This window comes from Protomyctophum bolini (genome assembly GCF_963924005.1).
Source record: "Protomyctophum bolini genome assembly, chromosome: 19".
Lineage (NCBI taxonomy): Eukaryota > Metazoa > Chordata > Actinopteri > Myctophiformes > Myctophidae > Protomyctophum > Protomyctophum bolini.
In genome coordinates, this window is record NC_137880.1 from 11,050,021 (window position 1) to 11,070,125 (window position 20,105).

At 47.3% G+C, this 20,105-nt stretch overlaps 1 protein-coding gene across 5 annotated transcripts in view; it reads left to right on the forward strand.

The window, feature by feature from the left end:
- Nucleotides 1-20,105, forward strand: part of sash1a (SAM and SH3 domain containing 1a) — a 228,411-nt gene that overhangs the window by 194,659 nt on the left and 13,647 nt on the right. For 4 of the 5 annotated variants that reach the window (XM_080791606.1, XM_080791607.1, XM_080791609.1 and 1 more), the window contains 7 exons: nt 7,503-7,638; nt 7,984-8,417; nt 12,748-12,822; nt 13,785-13,928; nt 14,939-15,071; nt 16,794-16,963; nt 17,402-17,611. In XM_080791606.1, coding sequence (XP_080647732.1) covers nt 7,503-7,638; nt 7,984-8,417; nt 12,748-12,822; nt 13,785-13,928; nt 14,939-15,071; nt 16,794-16,963; nt 17,402-17,611 — 1,302 coding nt within the window. The remainder of the gene's footprint in view (nt 1-7,502; nt 7,639-7,983; nt 8,418-12,747; nt 12,823-13,784; nt 13,929-14,938; nt 15,072-16,793; nt 16,964-17,401; nt 17,612-20,105) is intronic. The other variant, XM_080791610.1, reaches the window with a different exon arrangement.

The following is a 20,105-nucleotide window of genomic DNA, read 5'->3' on the forward strand; positions in this document are numbered from 1 at the left end:
TGTCCACACAGAACCTATAGCCTGGCCCCTGACGCAGGCCCCTGGGTTCTCACGTTGCCATTCTGTTCACATGAAGGCACGTGTGTCGTACACCCTCGTCTCCCATCGTTGGAGAGCACGTGTGTCGCACACCCTCGTCTCCCATCGTTGGAGAGCACGTGTGTCGTACACCCTCGTCTCCCATCGTTGGAGAGCACGTGTATCGCACACCCTCGTCTCCCATCGTTGGAGAGCACGTGTGTCGTACACCCTCGTCTCCCATCGTTGGAGAGCACGTGTATCGCACACCCTCGTCTCCCATCGTTGGAGAGCACGTGTGTCGTACACCCTCGTCTCCCATCGTTGGAGAGCACGTGTGTCGTACACCCTCGTCTCCCATCGTTGGAGAGCACGTGTGTCGTACACCCTCGTCTCCCATCGTTGGAGAGCACGTGTGTCGTACACCCTCGTCTCCCATCGTTGGAGAGCACGTGTGTCGTACACCCTCGTCTCCCATCGTTGGAGAGCACGTGTATCGTACACCCTCGTCTCCCATCGTTGGAGAGCACGTGTATCGTGCACCCTCCTATCCCACCGTTGGCATCTAGAGCAGTGGTTCCCAAACGTTTTCATGTCGAGGACCCACACATTGACACTAATTAGCCCGCGGACCCCCATTTGAAGAGATATGCCCAGGGACCCCCATAAGAGAAGAGCTTTACGGCTCTAAGCAGTGACTCTCAACCACTTTAATTTCAAGGACCCTCAGTTTGACATGCATTAGTCTAAAAAAAAAAAGGTCTACGGACCCCCATTTAGTGGCATAAATATCGCTGGGACCCCAATTCTTATAGTGAAATCAATGTTGATTTTGGGTCCATTTGGTTCCATTGGTACACTCTCAGAGTTACAGACCCATAAGGGTCCATTTGGTTCCTAACTATCATTTAGCTGGGGGACCCCCTGCAACTCCCTCAAGGACCCCTGAGAACCACTGATCTAGAGGCCCACTCTGTCCTGGCGTGGGCCATAATTGCCAGTTAAGGGTATTTCAGCTTAAGCCTGCTCTAGCCAATCAGCTGTAATTGAAACCTGTCTGTGTGGTCTGCCAAGTGGACCGTCAGCTGAAGTGCTCCATCCCCCGTTCCCCACCGTGATGCTCTGCCTTGGCCCCGGTGGTGAACGGGTGTCCAACTCAGTACTGTTGCCATTGTCCTCGTCGACAGCTGCGGCGACTGGAGAGGAGACCTCGGGTCGGTACCTCTCCAGTACTCCCTCGTGAAGTGAATGAGCTTATTGAGAAGACTTCACGGGGCCTTGAGTCACCGAGTTGAACCTTGGAACAGCCCGCCGCTGTACGACGCACAGTGTGATTTATTTCATTATATTATTTTCCCCTTTTTTTAACTCAAGACAATGACTCTCTGTGTGTTTGTGTCGGATGCCGGTCAGACACTCTGGTGTTCATGCTGGTCCAGTGCACCGTACACATTCAGATCTATGCGGGGAAGTAGAACGCAGTAAAGTCAAGTGCCCTAACACACATTGTTTTGGACTTGCATAGGTATATTTTGCATTTGGTTTGTGCCACCACAGAAATAACAGCCTGTGTGCGTGAGTGTGCGTGTGTTTGCGCGCGCGCGTGTGTGTGTGTGTGTGTGTGTGTGTGTGTGTGTGTGTTTTGAAATGCGCCACTAATATTCAGCTAACACCGTTTCTCCTGAACAGCTTGCCGCCATGAGACACTCTAAAAACAGCCCCTGACATCTGCCCTTTCCCACTTGCAGCAATTGTACGCATGCAGAATTTCTTGCAATTAAAATAAATGTGTGTTTGACCTTACAGTCTAAAAAAGAATCTGGCTTGCTTGCATATTTGCTTACAGATTGCGACTTTCACGAATGCAAAAATGTCCTTGGCAATAGTTTATTTATTTATTTATTCTATCCACCCTACCTAGCAACTCATCGCCGTGCCTGGACTTCGGTGTATGTTTGAATGAGAGCAAAGCTTAACTGGCTCGCCATGCCAAATCGTTTTCCCGAAGACAATCAAAGTGCCTCGTTTAAACCGTTCTCTCCGGGGCATAATTGATGATATCCTTCCATAATATGTAATGGAGGACGTCTGCCTTCTGCCCTGCGCAGCCTCAGCCTCCAGAGTCTTCTGCTGTCCGTCTAGCACTAGGAGATACTCCATGGCGGTGTTATGCACAGATTGCCAGTTTGCTAATCAGCTCCGTTAACCCCCCCCCCCCCCTCGTGTGCCACTAGAGGTCTGTTTCCCGTCTTCAGTGGAGTGATTGATACAGTAGATATGGTGTCACAGAGAGGATAGAGGGGATGACTGGAGGTGTATTGTTCTGAGGAACACACAGCCTGTCTTCACACACACACACACACATGGACTTGAGGCAGAGAGGAAACGGCTTGGACAATGACCTCTCCCCCCCCCCCCCCCCCAAGGCCCCCAATAATTTGTGTGGGGAGGGGGAGGGCTGGTGTCTTCTGTAAATACCCCAGTCCTGAGTTCCAAAATGGACCACTTCAGGAAGTAATGACTGCCCCGTGCAGGGCCCTCGGGGCGTGCGTGTCATGTAATGCCCCTAAAATCTAATAAATGGAATTGGGTCACCGCCAACTGTTAAAATGGTTAACGGTCGTGTGTGTGTGTGTGTGTGTGTGTGTGTGTGGTGATGCTGCTGTACATGTGCACACACACACTGAATGTGCACTCTTGTGCTATACACATTTGCGATATACAGTGCAGCGTGCGTCCGGTTGGTCCGTGGCTGCACTCTCTTTGAATTCATTCAGTGAGTCCCGTTTTGGCCCCTTCCGTCTCTGTTTCCCCCTCCGTCTCTCTCTCTCTCCAGTCTGTCTTCCCCCGGCCATCAGAGCCCACATTCCAGGGCCGACCATTAGGGACGGGGGGGGCCAAGCCAGGGTCAGCGGGGCTCAAACGCCGGGATTGTTCTCCAACGCACAACACGCCTTTTCTCTTCGAGCTCCGCGGCACGGCACTTCCAAACAGTCCCCTCATTCCTTAGGAAACTGCCGTTCGCTCAACTGGCCCGCGCAGAGTGCGTTCCAAAGTCTGGCTGCGTGTGCAACCGGGGGTATTGATATTGTTTGGAGTTGTGCGTGCCACGAGCTGAGCCTCTACGCTGGATATATGGGCACTATGGATTTGGCAAAACCACTCTCGCTAACGCGTGTGATTGTTGACACGGGGGAATGGTAATTTTCTGTCCTGAAAGCCTGCGGTGGTGAGTAGAGAGAGAGACTAGGCTTTTTGATGCTCTGAATTACTTTTTTCCCCCTAGCTTCTCTGTCTGTATCTGTGGCACAGGAGCAGTAGTGTTGCATCATTTTTCTGCAATGTCTGCCTGTCTCTCTTTCTCTCTCTTTATCTCTCATTTACATGTATCTCAGGGCTATATGTTAGGACCTCACCTTTACTACATACTGTATTTATTGTCACCTTTTTAACACGTCATACTCCATTCTCTGCACCATATCCAGCAAAGGGCACAGTCTCCTTTCTTCTCCTGCCCCCGCTTTACTCAGCAGTTTCACCGCATTAAGGATTCCGTTTTATGCGTATATGCTTTAGTTAAAAGACCGCTAATATAATCTTTTTCCTGCTCAAAGTCATTCCGTGTGCCAGACACTCTGCTTTCACGAGAGACACACTTTTCTCTCACTATAATAGCCATTGTTGGAGGGTTGAGACACAGGACGCAGACTCCTCCTGGCCAACCTTTTCGTGGGCCCGCCGATCCCATAGTCTGTCTCCTTTTTTCCATCCTCCCAGACCCCAGACCCGTTATTACTGTTTTCCTGCAACCCGTCTGCGTTCCACTTTCCCAGCGGGCGAACGTAAACGTAGAAGAAGCCATGTCACAGGGAGCCAGACTTGTGTGGTTCGGGGCGGAGGGGATTTCTCCAGGAGGAATTGGGGTGAAGGGTGAGGTTTAGGGGGTTTTCAGAGCCTCGCTCTGCGGTTTCACAGGCCCGCGAGGGCCTGTCGGAGACCAAAATGAGAGGGTACACCCAGTGCCGGTCCACTGCTCGCCGATGACGAGAGGAATGGAGTGTTGAGCACGCACTGCCTGACAGTGGCAGTCAGAGGGATGTGTGTGCGTGCTTGCGTGCGTGTGCGTGCGTGCGTGCGTGTGGGGGGGAGGGGGGTAAGAGGTTTTACAGCTCTTGCACATACACAGCCCTGCTACGAGAGGTCACAGCATCACATATAGGTGCCCTCACGGGATCTGTGCGGTGTCTTGGATATATTCGCTCCCAAGCAGCCCCGCAGCAGTTGTTAACCCCAGGTCTTCTATGTGTCAGCAGCCTGTGTTTCCAGGCCTGTGGTCTAACCCCTAACAGCAGTGAGAGAAACAAGCTCCTGTCTTGTTAAGCTACATAGGGCAAAGACTGCCCCTGTGGGGACAGTGTGGGTCCTCAAACATTTACATTTGAATGACTCCCATAACTCTGATAGTGTACAACAGAGACCAAAATGGACTTTTGAATTGATTGAACACTTTTATTGAAAATTTGTTCAAAAGGATACAGGCACAAGAAAGCCGGCAGGCTTGTTTCCATCGTGGTCCTTTTGGGGAAAGGGGACCGGGAGCAACGATACAAAACGCCCCTCTTCCTTTTGGGAAAGGAGACAAGAAAAACAGAACAAAACAAATACATAAAACCCCGTTCCATACCCGTTCCATTTGTTCACAGACCTGTAAGGGTCCATTTGGAGGAACCCTGAGGGTCCCTGGCCTGCACCGCACTTTTAGAACCCCTGCTCTATCCAGGAGACCAGAAGTAGGTCACAAGTCTCTTCATTCCAATGGAGAAGTGAATTAGGGTGGAGAGGCAACCACGCCCACTTAGACTATTTTAGTGCCATTCCGGGCCTATAGTGGCAAAGTGTGGGATGGCTTATCTTCCTATATTAAGGATCTTTGGCTAGCACTGCCAGGTTTGTCTCGCCTGGGGGATGGGGGGGAAATCCATGCAACTGCTTTTGATTGAAAAATTACCACCCCCCCCCCCCCCCCACCCCCACCCGCTTGTTTTGTTTTTGCTAATCAAACCCTGAAGGGCTGCAATACACGATGGCTGCATTTCTGTCAGACGTTGAGCATGAGTGCCTCACACTGAAGACCTGCTCTACCTAGCTTGACTGTGTGTGTGTGTGTGTGTGTGTGTGTGTGTGTGTGTGTGTGTGTGTGTGTGTCTGCGTGTGTACTGTATGTGTGTGTGTGTGTGTGTGTGTGTGTGTGTGTGTGTGTGAGAGCGCACACTTGCCTGCGTAATGTATTTGTGTGTGTGTAAGCGTGGCTCTTTGTAAACAGTGAAATCAACCTTGGCCATGCGGCTGCCAGTGTGTGACCAGAGCCAGTGTTGTTGCCGTGGCAACCGGTGCGAAATAGAAACAGCAGAATGACCACGTTCCTTCCTTGCCAGGCTCTCTCTCTCTCTCTCTCTCTCTCTCTCTCTCTCTCTCTCTCTCTCTCTCTCTCTCTCGGAGCCAAAGCTCATCATCATCATTGTCTGGCGGTGGCCAGCCATGCGGAGCTTGCAGACCCGCACACACACACACACACACACACACACACACACACACACACACACACACACACACACACACACACTCGGAAAGGGAGTGGTGATTCTGTGAAATGCTGGTGCATGTGTTGCCGTGTACTGCTCTAGTGCCGTGGTTCCCAAACTTTTTAGCCCGTGACCGAAAAGAGAAATGATATGATGATATGATATGATATGATATGATGGGACCCAAAGACATCGACAATATTGAAACGGTGTTGGAGAGAAGAGTAAATGTGAGTGATGTGGTGGAGTTAATGAAGCCGTTTCATTACCAGTCTTTTTCCACTACACTTGTTTTTGTCGGGCTGTAGAAGGAATGTGTGAACATCAGAAGGATGAGTCCATTACCTCGGGAACACACAGCCTTGCATAAGGCGACGCAATGCTTTGTCGAGTGAACCGAGACTGCTCACTTTGTATAACATTGATTCATCTCAGTTCTTTCCTTTCATCTGTGCATTTCAACTGTGTCCTCCATGGCCATATGTCTACATGTCCCTCACAACGCAACACGCTGCCACGCTCCACACCCGCCATGTTCGTCTCCTCAAGACACTAACTTATGACTCTCCACCCCTAAACGACGCTCCCGTCCACCTCATCATAACACATCCATCAACCAACATCATCAGTGTGTGCACATGCTCACAGCATTTTTGTTAATGTTTTTGGTTTTTTTGCAACTGACCACTAAAGTGTTTAGGCTATAGCCTTAGTTTATACTGTATGATGTTCGGAGTTAAAGGTGCTTTAAGCAATATTTCATTATTGAAATAATTGTTCAATTGCTCTATATTCCCATAGCAGTCATTGCTGTTGTTCATTAACAGGGGGTCTCCATCCCTTTTGTAAACGGGAAATATGTTTTCAGGCATACCAATTTCAGTGATAAATGAGCAGACGAAGTTGGAACTGGAACGCTATAAACCTGAAGCAGATAAATGATTAGTGCTGTGGTATCCCACCAAGAAATGCATTTTATTTTATTTATTAAAGATCTGGGGAGACCCCTGTAACTGAACAAATCACTATACTGGTAGCTATGTTTGATTTCAGAATAATATAGAACTATAACTTACATTTAACAAATAACATTTTAACGAAAGAAAGTTGGTTCAATCCTAAAAGTGGTGTCATGGTTCAGTAGTTAATTGATCCTCTCTTTACCCGTCCCTTCCACTAGTCTGTCATGGTTCAGTAGTTAATTGATCCTCTCTCTACCCAACCCTTCCACTAGTCTGTCATGGTTCAGTAGTTAACTGGTCCTCTCTCTACCCGTCCCTTCCACTAGTCTGTGTCATGGTTCAGTAGTTAATTGGTCCTCTCTCTACCCGTCCCCTCCACTAGTCTGTGTCATGGTTCAGTAGTTAATTGGTCCTCTCTCTACCCGTCCCTTCCACTAGTCTGTGTCATGGTTCAGTAGTTAATTGGTCCTCTCTCTACCCGTCCCCTCCACTAGTCTGTGTCATGGTTCAGTAGTTAACTGGTCCTCTCTCTACCCGTCCCTTCCACTAGTCTGTGTCATGGTTCAGTAGTTAATTGGTCCTCTCTCTACCCGTCCCTTCCACTAGTCTGTGTCATGGTTCAGTAGTTAACTGGTCCTCTCTTTACCCGTTCCTTCCACTAGTCTGTGTCATGGTTCAGTAGTTAACTGGTCCTCTCTTTACCCGTCCCTTCCACTAGTCTGTCATGGTTCAGTAGTTAACTGGTCCTCTCTCTACCCGTCCCTTCCACTAGTCTGTGTCATGGTTCAGTAGTTAACTGGTCCTCTCTCTACCCGTCCCTTCCACTAGTCTGTGTCATGGTTCAGTAGTTAACTGGTCCTCTCTCTACCCGTCCCTTCCACTAGTCTGTGTCATGTTTCAGTAGTTAACTAGTCCTCTCTTTACCCGTTCCTTCCACTAGTCTCGGGAACAGTCGGACGACGAACAGTCCGAGGAGTCGGTGAAATTCAAGCGGCTCCACAAGTTGGTGAACTCCACCCGCCGTGTCAGGAAGAAACTCATCAAGGTGGAGGAAGGCAAGAAACATGGTTCCCAAGGTAAGAAACCCGTCCCAGATATGTTGTCATACACGCATTATTTAACACTACACTTTCCATTCATTGTGTGCCAAGTGTTACTTAATTGGTTTGAACATATTTTTCTAACAATGAAACATGGGTATTAATAATATTCACATTATAGCAGAATCACGCACACAATATTTATTGTAAAAAGATATTTTGTAAAAGTGTCATCACTCAATCATACACATATTGTATGCCGACACATTTATATCACACAATTTTGGTAAAGAAAAATCACACTTTGTTTTCTATGATTTAATACCATGTCGCTCCACCATCGAGAGTCTACAGATTGCTGTATATGGTCTCTTCCTGTAGATTCTCTGAGTCTGGAGGCGTCCCCCACCTGTGAGGACAACGCGGCGCTGTACACGGGGGTCCTGAAGAAGTCCCCTCTGGCGCAGGACGCCTCGCTGCCCTCCCTCGCGCAGGACCAGCTGTCTGCGGACGGGGACACGGACAGCCTGACCACCTCCCCGTCCTCCAGCAGCCTGGACACCTGGTCGGGACACAAGCTGGTGAAGACCTTCAGTAAGTCCTCCAGCACCCACGGCCTCATCCGGCCCCCCAAGAGGACCCCCGCCGGCTCCTCCTCCTCCCCCGGGGGGAGCTCCGTGGTCGCGGGCGGCCTGGCCGGCAGCGGCTCCTCCTTCTCGGAGCTGGAGAGCTGCGGACTGGACGACGAGGGGAAGCTGTCGCACTCCACGACCGACAGCGAGATGCGGAAGGCGCTGAGCTCCATCTCCCACGGGGTAAGTACCAACGAGAGCCTCTACGCCTTCTACGGCCTAACCAAACCCCGTCCCAAGCCCCACGGCCAGTCCCGCCACCTCCTGGTCTCGCTGGACGACGGCCCCCACCAGGGCAGCCCCAAACACCAGCCGGCCGGCCGGCTGCACCACGGCGGCTGGACGCACCGGAAGCCCGACCCCAACTACGCGTACTCCACCAAGCACCTGCTGTACCAGCGCTCGCGCAACGCCAAAGCCCCCGCCTCCCCGCTGTCCGTCGCCGCGCCGGCGTCGCCCGCCCGCTGCGACGTGGCCAAGTCCAAGATGTTCGGCGGTGGGGGAGGGGGCTGGGCGTTCCCCTCGCGCAGCAGGCTGCGCGGGCGGACCGCGGTCAGCGAGCTGAACATCACCTATGTGGTGGAGCGGAGTCTGTACGGCCACCTCAACTGGGCACAGCTGGTCCGCCCGGTCACCCTGAGCCGCACCGAGCGCCGCTGTCTGCTGGAGGAGGACCGCGAGGCGGACAGGAAGTGGGCGGCTAGCGTGGACCGCTGCACCAAGCGCGTGCTGTTGCGCATCCAGCAGAAGTCTGTGAGTTGAAGCCATTGGGGGTTCACCTCGCGTGAGCAGGAGGGCTCGGTGTACTTCAGAGTCGCAGAATAGCTCACGGAACTAGCGAGGCGAGGCGGCGGTGCATTGTGGCCTATACCGCAGAGGGACAGGAAAGGTCACACTCAACCTCTTTCTCATTTCAGCGTCGTCTGCGTAGATACAAAAGCAAACGGAGTCTTTTCACACTAATGAGATAAGAACCATAGGCATTAAAAAAAAGACTCCTTAGTCCATTTCAAGAGCCAACCTCTTTCTCACGGAGCATACTAAACGACTTCATCATAATGTCCTCTCTTATGACCTTTAAACGAGTGCCTGTGGCATTGAACACTTTTCTTTTTTAAATTTTAGGAGGATATTAAATGGCGATGGACTATAATAGTGTCCCACTTTGGGAGTTAAAGGTGATATAGGCAAGTTTTCAGTGTTTGTACACAGAATTGATCGAGTGTTTCCAAACAAATTAAAATCTAGCTCCACCCCCCTCCCCCCGTCATTCTATTGGCTGAGCCAGGTCACTTCAGGCTATGGGGTTGTTGTTGCTGCTGGGAGGGACGCTATGGATATTGCGCTCGTATGGCTAAATATGACATTAAAAAATTATGAATTTCTATCGATATCATAGTTACAACAATGACATTGAGTTGACATGTTTTTTTAAGGGTAACTGTAGCGTAATCACAATATCACAAGACTGACACGACGAGTCCCGCAAATGAGGAAGTAGGAAGTAGTGGAGCAGACTCACTGGCTCTCAATTCAATTATCTTTCATTTGTAATCGTGCATATAAAACATATTGCCCCTCAAATGCCCCAGCCACTACAGCATCGTTCATGTGAACTACTTTGTCCACGGTTATTCATCGCTATGATGATCAGCGACGGCTTGTCACCGTTGGCGAGCACGGGTTGAATGCAAGCTTCAAGCCGGCCGGACCACCAAACCATGCGCTATACATAGCGATTCTCATAATTTCAACAGGCTTACATATTACATCATAAACATACTATTTCACATGAACAATGGTGAAACTAAGATATGGGGATAATATTATACTTGCAAATTGCAAGTATAATATTATCCCCATATCTTAGTTTCACCAATGCGATTTCATTGCAAGTTGCAATGAAATCGCATTGCGTTTTCATTATAATACTGCTGGGTCGAACCTTAGAGTATATACTCTATGGGTCGAACACACAGTCACAGCCTCGCGCTGCAATTGGCTAAGACTCCGCGTCACCCCCCACACAGACCCTCCTCCCAACACGACGCTTCCGTCCCGCGACATAAACAACAGTGGATATAAACAGATACAAACACATAGAGGGAGACAAAGGGAGAGTGTATGTCTACAGGGCAGCAGCTCAGCATCAAAATATAGGGGAAGATAGAGGGAATAAGGCCACAAATATAGATAGATAAATATGTTGATTTTTGGCTGAAAACTTGCCTATATCACCTTTAAGTAAGCCGCCGCAGAGTTTTTATAAATGTCACCTCCTTCAAACACACTCATGTACCGTACACACAAACACACACACACACACACACACACACACACCCTTCCCCGCAGGAATAATGGGGGATGTGGTACAAGCTCTCATCCTCGCATTTCCTCTGCTCCACAAACACATAGTGTAGCCTCCTCGGGTTTTGAATGAACTGTAAACCTGTGTCCTCAATCACTAAGCTGTATTGTAAGTAAGTAAATAAGTACTTAGCTGTATTGCTACGGTGCAGTGTCTGATGAATATAAAGATATACAGAGAGATGAAACTACAGATAACACACAGAGAAGTGGTCACACAGTATATGCAGGGAAAATAGAGTTAATGGCTTCATGACATCTCTTATCTTAGGCTTATTGTTATTTAGTGAGCTGTCCCAGCTTGTGCTGTATCTATATTAGTTTATACTATTAGTGACACCGGTTAGCGGCGATACAGGAGAGCTATTCTGCAGCTGTGAGGAGACCCGAGTCCAACCCTGTGCTGGTGAAATCTCCGGACGTCGTCACTCATCGATTTTTGAATCCACCCCATTCCGTTGTTGCTTTTCTATTCTCTTTGGAACATGCCTCTGTGGTTGCAAAATGTGATATATGGTGTGTGTATTATATATTTTTTCTCTCTTTTTCTTTTTCTTTTTTTTTATACTTTCCTTACACTTTTCGTTGGAGGACACATATTTCTGGCTGCATGGTCATTTCATTGAGCATCACCATCATCTTGGAAGCCGTTTAGATTTCGGGGTGGCTGTCTACTCCAACCTGCAGTTTACTGGGAAGTCGCGATGTGGACGTGCAGCCGTTTGTGTGTGGACGTCGTCTATTATAACACATTCCATTATAGCGTTCTCTCAACCAACCAAAACGTATCACGTGGAAGAACTTGGAACAGGGATGTTTGGGAAGCTCCGTTGAGTAGATTTATTGGCTCTGCAGATGGCTTTTGAACCCGAAGCCCTGTTTTCAAAAATAGCGAACATCGTCAAGCTCTCATGAGGTTAATGTGGACCTGCTATCTTGGGTATGTTCGGGGGGTGGACATTGAGTGGTTGTGTCAGTGACTCTGTCCCGTTGTGAAACGGTGTGCTTTGGGGCAGATCTGCATGTGCTCATCAGGATGTGTTGAAACATGTTCTATTTGTGGTGGGAAACAATTATTCAGCCAAGGAAGGTTGCCAGATTGCCAGAGGTCAAAGCCTGCAATGAGAACCTTGATCCGCTCCCCCTCCCTCCCCTCCCCCGCCACACCACCATGCAGTTCTACCACTGTCTTAATTATTTTCTTTGTACTTGACCTCCAAATGAGCCAACATGAGTATTATATATATATGTTGCCTCTCACTAATGTTCCTTGCTTCCCAAATAACAAACACACTAAATGCCTGTGACAAGCGGATGACACCGCACAGCTCTTGCCATGTTCCTTTTCTTTAGAACACAATGTTATTTCACTATATATCGTAAATGAACTGGCTACAACGGGCATTACACACGCACTGTAAAGTCACTCGGACCTATACGATGTGTGTGTGTCTCTCTACTAAACCCAATTACGTATGGCTCATAATTAACCACAGGGGAAACATCGACGCTTGGCATATTAAACGTATGTTCACTCATAAACACATAATTGAAAATATTCGCTCGGCCACATCAAGTGACTTCATTTAACTACCTTCACCATGTTCACAAGGGATCGCCAAGTAAAAAAAAACTAAAACATGACTCACTGCCTAGTTTTAACATTGACTGCATACACTGTAAAATCACTGTAAACCCTGACCTATTTGTGACTCTTTAAGTGTACAAATGGACCTATATGGACCCTTACAGGTCCTTATGTGGTTCCATTCGTACACTTCTCAGAGTTAAATTAACACACTCCTCCTTGGTCGATAACTCAAGCTAGTTTTGGCTGCGACTGCACAGCAACTCACAAACTTAAAAGGCAACCCTCGTATAACTCTTTTCATGTTACATCATGTCTGTTGCTTGTCCACCAATTCCATAATTAACGAGATGGTGTCACCCATATATAGTTTACCCATTCAGACCCATATGCTCATGTACATTAATCAAACGGTGTTGTGCCAAGCATGAATCATTGTAAAGCTCACTCCTCGCTGGGTGTGTGTGGGCGTTTGAATTGATGTCATTTAGTTTGGCTCGGTTGCTTCTGAGGCTGACCCCCTTGATGTGTCTTTTGACCCCCCCCCCCCCCCTCCAGAGGACGTGCAGTTTCGGAGGATTCGACCTGTCCAACCGTTCGCTGCATGTGGTCAACGCAGGCTCGGAGCCCAACGTAAGTACTGTACTCTAAGCTTACACGGCATTTCCATTTTCCTCTTGGAACTTTTGACCTGTCCCTGTTTAACGATTTAACGGTGCAGTAAAAAGTGATGGTCTTTTGTTGAAACCAAAGCCATAAAACTCTATAGTCTGATAGTTATTATAGAGGGTATGCCCATGCATAAGGGCAAAGTGTATGGCACAGTTTAATGTTGTTTAATACAACCAGATAGGACTTTTCTGTTTGGATGTATGGGCTGTCAAGGCCAGAACTTCCGGGTATGATGATAATGATGATGATGTCATGTGCATACCCTCTATTGTTGTAAAGTGTTTGTTCTGTAATAGGGGTCTCTCCTTTCCAGCTCTGTCATAGAAAATACATTTTCAGTTCAGCATACAAATCTTTCTCTGATCCGGAGAGGGAATTCACAAAGGACAGGATACATAGAGCATAACCATGTGAAATTGAAAGTGAAGCAACAAAACATTGACCAGTTGAAATTGGTGCTGTAACACTATAGTCATGATCAAAATATAGAGCTATTTAACACTAAAAATTATGACATCTGACATGATTGTGAGCTTGCAGATCGACTAGCTAACTCTATATTTGAAATATGGTTTAAGAACTCTGCTTTTAGCAGTGAGCGCAGTGTCTCTGATGTCATGGACACTGGGCTCACTTACGTCCTGGACTACATGTTGTCTCAGTAAGACAGCCGTACCCCTATCCACAAGGAGGAGCAGTAGTGCACCAGAGCATTATGGAAATTGTAGTCCAGGAAGGAAGTGAGCCCAGTGTCCATGACATCAGAGACTGGCTACAAATCTAAAATATCTAAAACCACATATTACACACATGAAGACCCCGAGGAAAGTGTCCCTTTAACTCTATCCATTGTGTTCCATCCCCTCTGTTGTCACGTCATCTTTCTTCCCCTCTCCCGAACGTTATGTTACCCCCCCTGTCAGCATAAAGAGCAGGAGGCCATATACAGAGAGGTGGTCAAGTCCCCCGCCACGTCTCGTATCTCGCTGGGCAAGAAGGTCAAGTCGGTCAAGGAGACCATGCGGAAACGCATGTCGAAGAAATACAGCAGCTCCTTGTCCGAGCAGGTAAATAATGTTTCGCCCGTTGGTTTCGCTGAACTGAACATCTATGCGGCGGTTGCATTTGATTTCCCCACGTTTCACAGCAGCGAGCAGAATGCCCGCTGCTGTGAATGTAGCAGACATTAGAGCTGTTGTTGAGACTCCAAACATTTCACAGGATGTTTCTCACTGGATGCCACGTCTTCTGTTCAGTCCAACGGGCTCTCAGCCTGTGAGTGGGTGGGAGTGTATTTGTGTTAGCTACAGAGTAAACATGGAGCACTTAAACGCAAGTGTGGACACACGCGTACAGATGTTTCGCAAAATGTTGACACACACACACACACACACACACACACACACACACGCGCTCAGCTGTCCTCACTTTAGACTGGTCTCTCCCTGGGCCCATGGTGTGCAGGGTGGAGTGTGTGTTGGATTCTGAGATCATGGAGTGATGCAAGCCTCCCCTGGGCAATCTCTTAAGAAAGGGAGACTTGATTTTATGAGACTTGAGTGTTCTTGCGCTGTCCGCTTGTCCGTGTCCCTCTGTTATCCTGTGTGTCTGTCTGCTGCACAAACACATTGTGTGTACACTACAGTATACAGTAAATGCGTCTCTCCATAAGTGCATTGGCCACTTTTCTTGGCATTTTGGTTCGTGGCCTCGCCCTTCCCCCCCTCAAAGTGTGACATTGCCCTGATATCCAAACACACGCTCTCCCTCATTGCGGTGGCCTCGGCAGTTCGTCACTCAACGCAGAAATCATCCAAACGAGTCTCAGCTGCCAGAGCAAAGCAAAACATTAACTGCCATGCCATAATGTGCAGATTATTATTTTGTATGCCACAGTGACACCTAGTGGTTCACTGAAATGTGCCGTTATGTGAACTAAAAAAAAATGTTTTCCTGAGTGATGATGGGCTAATGAATTCTACATTTCTCTCTTCCTTTTCAACCTATGTTCCTCCTCCTCTTCAATGTCCCCCTGCTGGTGTCTCCCTCTCGCCCCCCTCTCCTTCCTGCCTTCCAGTCCAGCCCAGACGCGGCTCCTGGTTCCCCTCAGTCTCCCCAGCCGGACACTGACTCCCTGGAGAAGCCCAAGCTCAAGGCCGGGGGCTCCGTGGAGAGCCTGAGGAGCTCCCTCAGTGGACAGAGTTCCATGAGTAAGTGATGACCACACAGCTTTTTGATTTTGGAGTTTCTAGTCATGGTCTTTATGAATAAAGTTCCATTTAGTTTTTTGTCACCTTTCAGTCATCTGAAATGTTTTAGTTTTTAGTCTAGTTTTAGTTGATTAAATATAATGTACCGTAAAACTACAGTTGATTTAGTCTAGACTCTCTTCAATCACGTATCGGGTTTATGTGGTTAATATATTTTCACAAGCCCTGTTTTGGTGAGCCTGATGTTGACAGTACACATGGTGGAACACTAGATGGAGCTCTCACCACATGCAATCACCTTACATTTTCCATGGATGTGTGACTTTACCACTATCTAGTATGAATAGGCCTTTACTAGCCTCCTCCCTTTTTCCCACTAAATATCATAAGATTTTAGTCGACTAAATCTACAGTTGATTTAGTCGACTAAAATGTATTTTGGCGGGCCTTGATGCCCTCGTAATGACATGCTGAAAATAACCGATTTACAAGATCTTGTACATTGGCTATTTTCAATCCCTTCCTAACATTTTAGTCATTTTATTTGTTGACACAATTGTCAATATATTTAGTTTTAGTCATCATAGCTTAGTTTTCCATTTAGTTTTCGTCAGTGAAAAAAGGTAGTCGACGAACATTTTTCGTCATAGTATTCGTCAACGAAATCACCACTGGCTCAAGTGGTAGTAAAATGACATGAATTCCAAATGTGAATACGGCTCCACGTTGTTATCACAAAGACACGTGCAATTTCCCCCCGTGATAATTAACATCTAGTCACCAACAGGGCCTGTTTCAGTGTGATCACTACTTTTCTGGTCTCCCATGTTGTCAGAATGTCATTAGAACTCACCGAAGCTTGTACAAAGTCACGCTGTGTAATAATATGAGTTCAGGGTAAAGTTTGTGAAAATGTAGCCTGCTCGACTGATAAGGCTGCTGAGCAACACACACACTCGCACACGTGTCACACACACACACACACACGCAAGTGTGCGCGCATAGTCGCACACTTACACCTTCTCACAGACAGACAGACAGACAGACAGTAATGATTAGATGGTCTCTCATTCCAACTAGTGCTGTGATTACAGCCTCCTCTCATCCTGGAGACTATGATGAATGATCCACTTGCTGCCCTCATATTTCATCTCAGCCCCAATAACCACAAACGACTGGCGCGAAATGGTCGCTCATTTGACTCCTACGTTTTCAACTGGTGCACTAGTGTGCATAGAAGGGCAATTAATTCAACTTTTTTCAGTCATCCATGTTCATTAAATGGTGGATTCAAACAGTGTTGGGGAAAAAGTACTCAATTTTTTTTTACTTAAGTGAAAGTATATCTATACTGCCAGGCAGGAATACTCTGTTGCGACACATTGTGAGCTTGTAGATCGGCTACTTTCAAATGGCCGAAATTGTGCTGACGCACTTGACTTATGTTTTGTGATTATGATCAAAATCTACAAAGTAACCAGTACCCAAAGTTTCCAACTGATTGATATTTGGATCCGAGGTGGAAGTAAAATGATTGAAAATTGGAAATACTCAAGTAAAGTGTGTGTGTGTGTGTGTGTGTGTGTGTGTGTGTGTGTGTGTGTGTGTGTGTGTGTGTGTGTGTGTGTGTGTGTGTGTGTGTGTGTGTGTGTGTGTGTGTGTGTGTGTGTGTGTGTGTGTGTGTGTGTGTGTGTGTGTGTGTGTGCGTGTGTGCGTGCGTAGGCGGTCAGACAGTCAGCACCACAGACTCGTCGGCCAGCAACAGGGAGAGTGTGAAGTCTGAGGACGGTGACGACGAGGAGCCGGCCTACAGGGGTCCGTTCTGTGGCCGCGCCCGCGTCCACACCGACTTCACCCCCAGCCCCTACGACTCCGACTCTCTCAAGCTGAAGGTAAGCTCGCTTTATCAATGTGACCCGTCGCAATCGGAAGCATTTTTTACCATTTTGAAAAAACCTTTTTAAAATAGTTCAAATAGCCGGTCTACAAGCCCACAACGTGTCGATGTGGGTCGGCTAGTTGAACTATTTAAAAATGTTTTTCAAAATAGTAAAGAAAATGGCAAATAAGTTTAGGGATAAGGGATAAGGGGTGGTGCAAGATAGGGCCCACGGTGTATATACTCTTGAGCGCAAACATTTTCATGTCTGAGACTTGCCCCGACCTGCCGTCGACGACATGTGCTCAATGCCATTTCTAAGGAAACAACCGTGTTTCTTATTACGTTTCTCCGTTGAAAACTCTCTATACCTCGTGCCAAGCAGGAAGTCTTCTTGAGTAGCAATCGGTCTTGTTTTGGGTCCTGCTCACATCTCCTTGTTCCTGTTCAGCGTGGCGATGTGATCGACATCATCAGCAAGCCGCCCATGGGGACGTGGATGGGCCTGCTCAACAACAAGGTGGGCACCTTCAAGTTCATCTACGTGGACGTGCTGAGCGACGAAGAGGAGAAGCCCAAGAGGCCCGTGAGGAGGAGGAGGAAGGGCAGACAACCCAAGCCCACCTCCGTGGAGGACCTGCTGGATCGCATCAATCTCAAGGTCGGTGACACAACCAGAAATGATGCATAATAGTGAATCCCTAAATGCTTTTTTGCACACTGCTAGAGGAGAGCATGGTGCGGCGTTGTTGTTGTTGTTGTTGGGGTATTTTGCACATACTGTATCTGGAACTTGGCCTCTACATTTACCCATCCGAACTATTAGGAGAAGTGGATACTATTAATTCAGCACCGGGGAGTGGTTGGGGATCAGTGTCTTACTCGAGGACACTTCGACACTACTAAACCTGGAGAATCTTAGAATAATCTCGAGTGGTTGTCTGAATTCTGTGGCAGATTACCCTTTTTGACAAGTAGATGGGCTAAAGCAAACTTGTTATGTATAAATTATATTTCACCTATAGGTCTGGTCTAAAAAAAACCCCACTTATATACAGGCATAAGTACATGTTGTACGTAGATACATAAAGTTGATCCCGGGGGCCAGCACACGTTCTGGTCGCAAAACAACACACGATGTTTGACATCGCGCATAAACATTATCACCCACATTCGCACACCCAAGATCGTAACAAGTCGCCGTGTCTTTCAATTAAACCTACGTGTAGCCGTGCACTTCATAACATCTCCTCCCACACGGCCAGCCAGTCCTGTTTTATCTCCTGAGCGCTGAGATTAAAGACCTAGAGGCTGGTCTGCCACCAGTCGAGGACAGAGCAGCACCACCACGGCCAGGTATTGATGTTACGTCACCGGGTGACGTCCTAGAGTCCTTTTATTAGAAGGTCCGAGACCACAAGCAGAGTGGACGTTTAGATGTGTATCAAAGCGTTCTCCTTCATCACAGTCACCAACCTAGGAGTCTAGGAGTGGGAGGGCTAGACTAAACATGCTCTGCCATTCCGTGGAGCACGCCGATTTAATTTTAATTGATTGATTGAATTATCCGCGTATTACCTGCCATTTAAAAAAATACTGCGTAAGCTTGCATGGCGGCTAATTTCGTCAACAAACAAACATATCAACATAAGTATGCTTTTCATAAATCACACGGTTGGGGAGGTATAAAGCCGAAGCAACAGCGCGTTAATTCTTTTGATTAATTGGTGCCTTTGTCTACTCATCGGTTCAGCTTTCAGAAGAAGAAGGATTTCCATGCACTCGTCTCCCTCTTCGTGGGATGTCCTTGACATGCCGCTGTCTGCAATTATGACCACACACACACCCTTCTGTGTCTGTCTTTGTAAACCTCTGCATGCTTCGGATCATATTTGGCCGTCGCTGTGTTTCGTGGAGTGTTTGGACGCCTTGTTTGGCCGGAGGGTGAGAGATGCTGTGGAAGAGACGTTGTTTGCGTTAGCCGGTGGTCCTTTGTTTGCAGTGGTGTAAAGTAACTAAGTATACTTAAGTACTGTACCCAAGTACAATTCTGAGGTATTTGTACTTTACTTGAGTCTTTCCAATACTTTTTACTTCTACTCCACTGCATCTCAGAGGCAAAATGTGTACTTTTACTCCACTACATTTATTTGAAAACTTTACTTACTAGTTACTTTGGAGATTTTCTACCCATTTTGAACTTGTGAAATGGGACATTCTGCAATATGAGCACTTTTACTTTTAGTACTTTAAGTACATTTTGATGCCGATACTTTAGTACTTTTACTTGGGTACGTTTTGAATACAGGACTTCTACTTGTAACGGAGTATAATATCTACATTGATAGTACATTGATACTTTTTACTACATTGGGAGTGCTTTTTCCCCACCACTGCCTGTGTGTTTGTGTTAGCCGGTGGTCCTTTTGTTTGGCCCCTTCATTAAGCTAACCAGACAGAGAGCAGTAGAACGCACCGTGCTGCTCCACAGCGCACACTGTGCCGTTGTGTAATTGACGGTCTGTCTCGCTGGTGACACGCTGTCTGTGTGTTCCTTCTCCAAGGTTCCAGAAGAACGCGTTCTAGTGTCTATTCTGAGGGTGCAAAACCAATTCACACTGATGATGATAGTGAACGACAGTGTCATCTAGCTAGATGTTTTGAGTCTGATTTTCTTTTCTTCTTTGGGCGTGTACAATGACCACTTGGCCGAAGCGCTGTGGGCGGAATGACTTGACTGTGTGTGTGTGTGTGTGTGTGTGTGTGTGTGTGTGGCTTTCACGGAATTGTCTCCACCTTAAGTCATCTACTTTCCCACCATTGATGTTGCCACGCTTGTCCTTCAAGTTCTATTTGCTCTTTTGGTCACAGCAAGAATAGCTTGGGATGGTGGCCCAGATATCAGCTTACCGAGTACATTTAAAATGTCCTGCTACTGACACCCAGTCCTTTAATGACTTGTAGTGTTACAAAGTTAACAGGTTCTCGCCATTTGTCTTCACAAAATAGATATTTAAATAAGTTTTAGGTTTTTTGCCATTTTATGAGCTCTTAAGTTTTGACCCAGTAGATATTTAGATGTGGTTCGTTGTCAATGTAAAAACACATACATGGTATGGATGGGACATGAAGAACGGATGTATAGGAGTACTGTA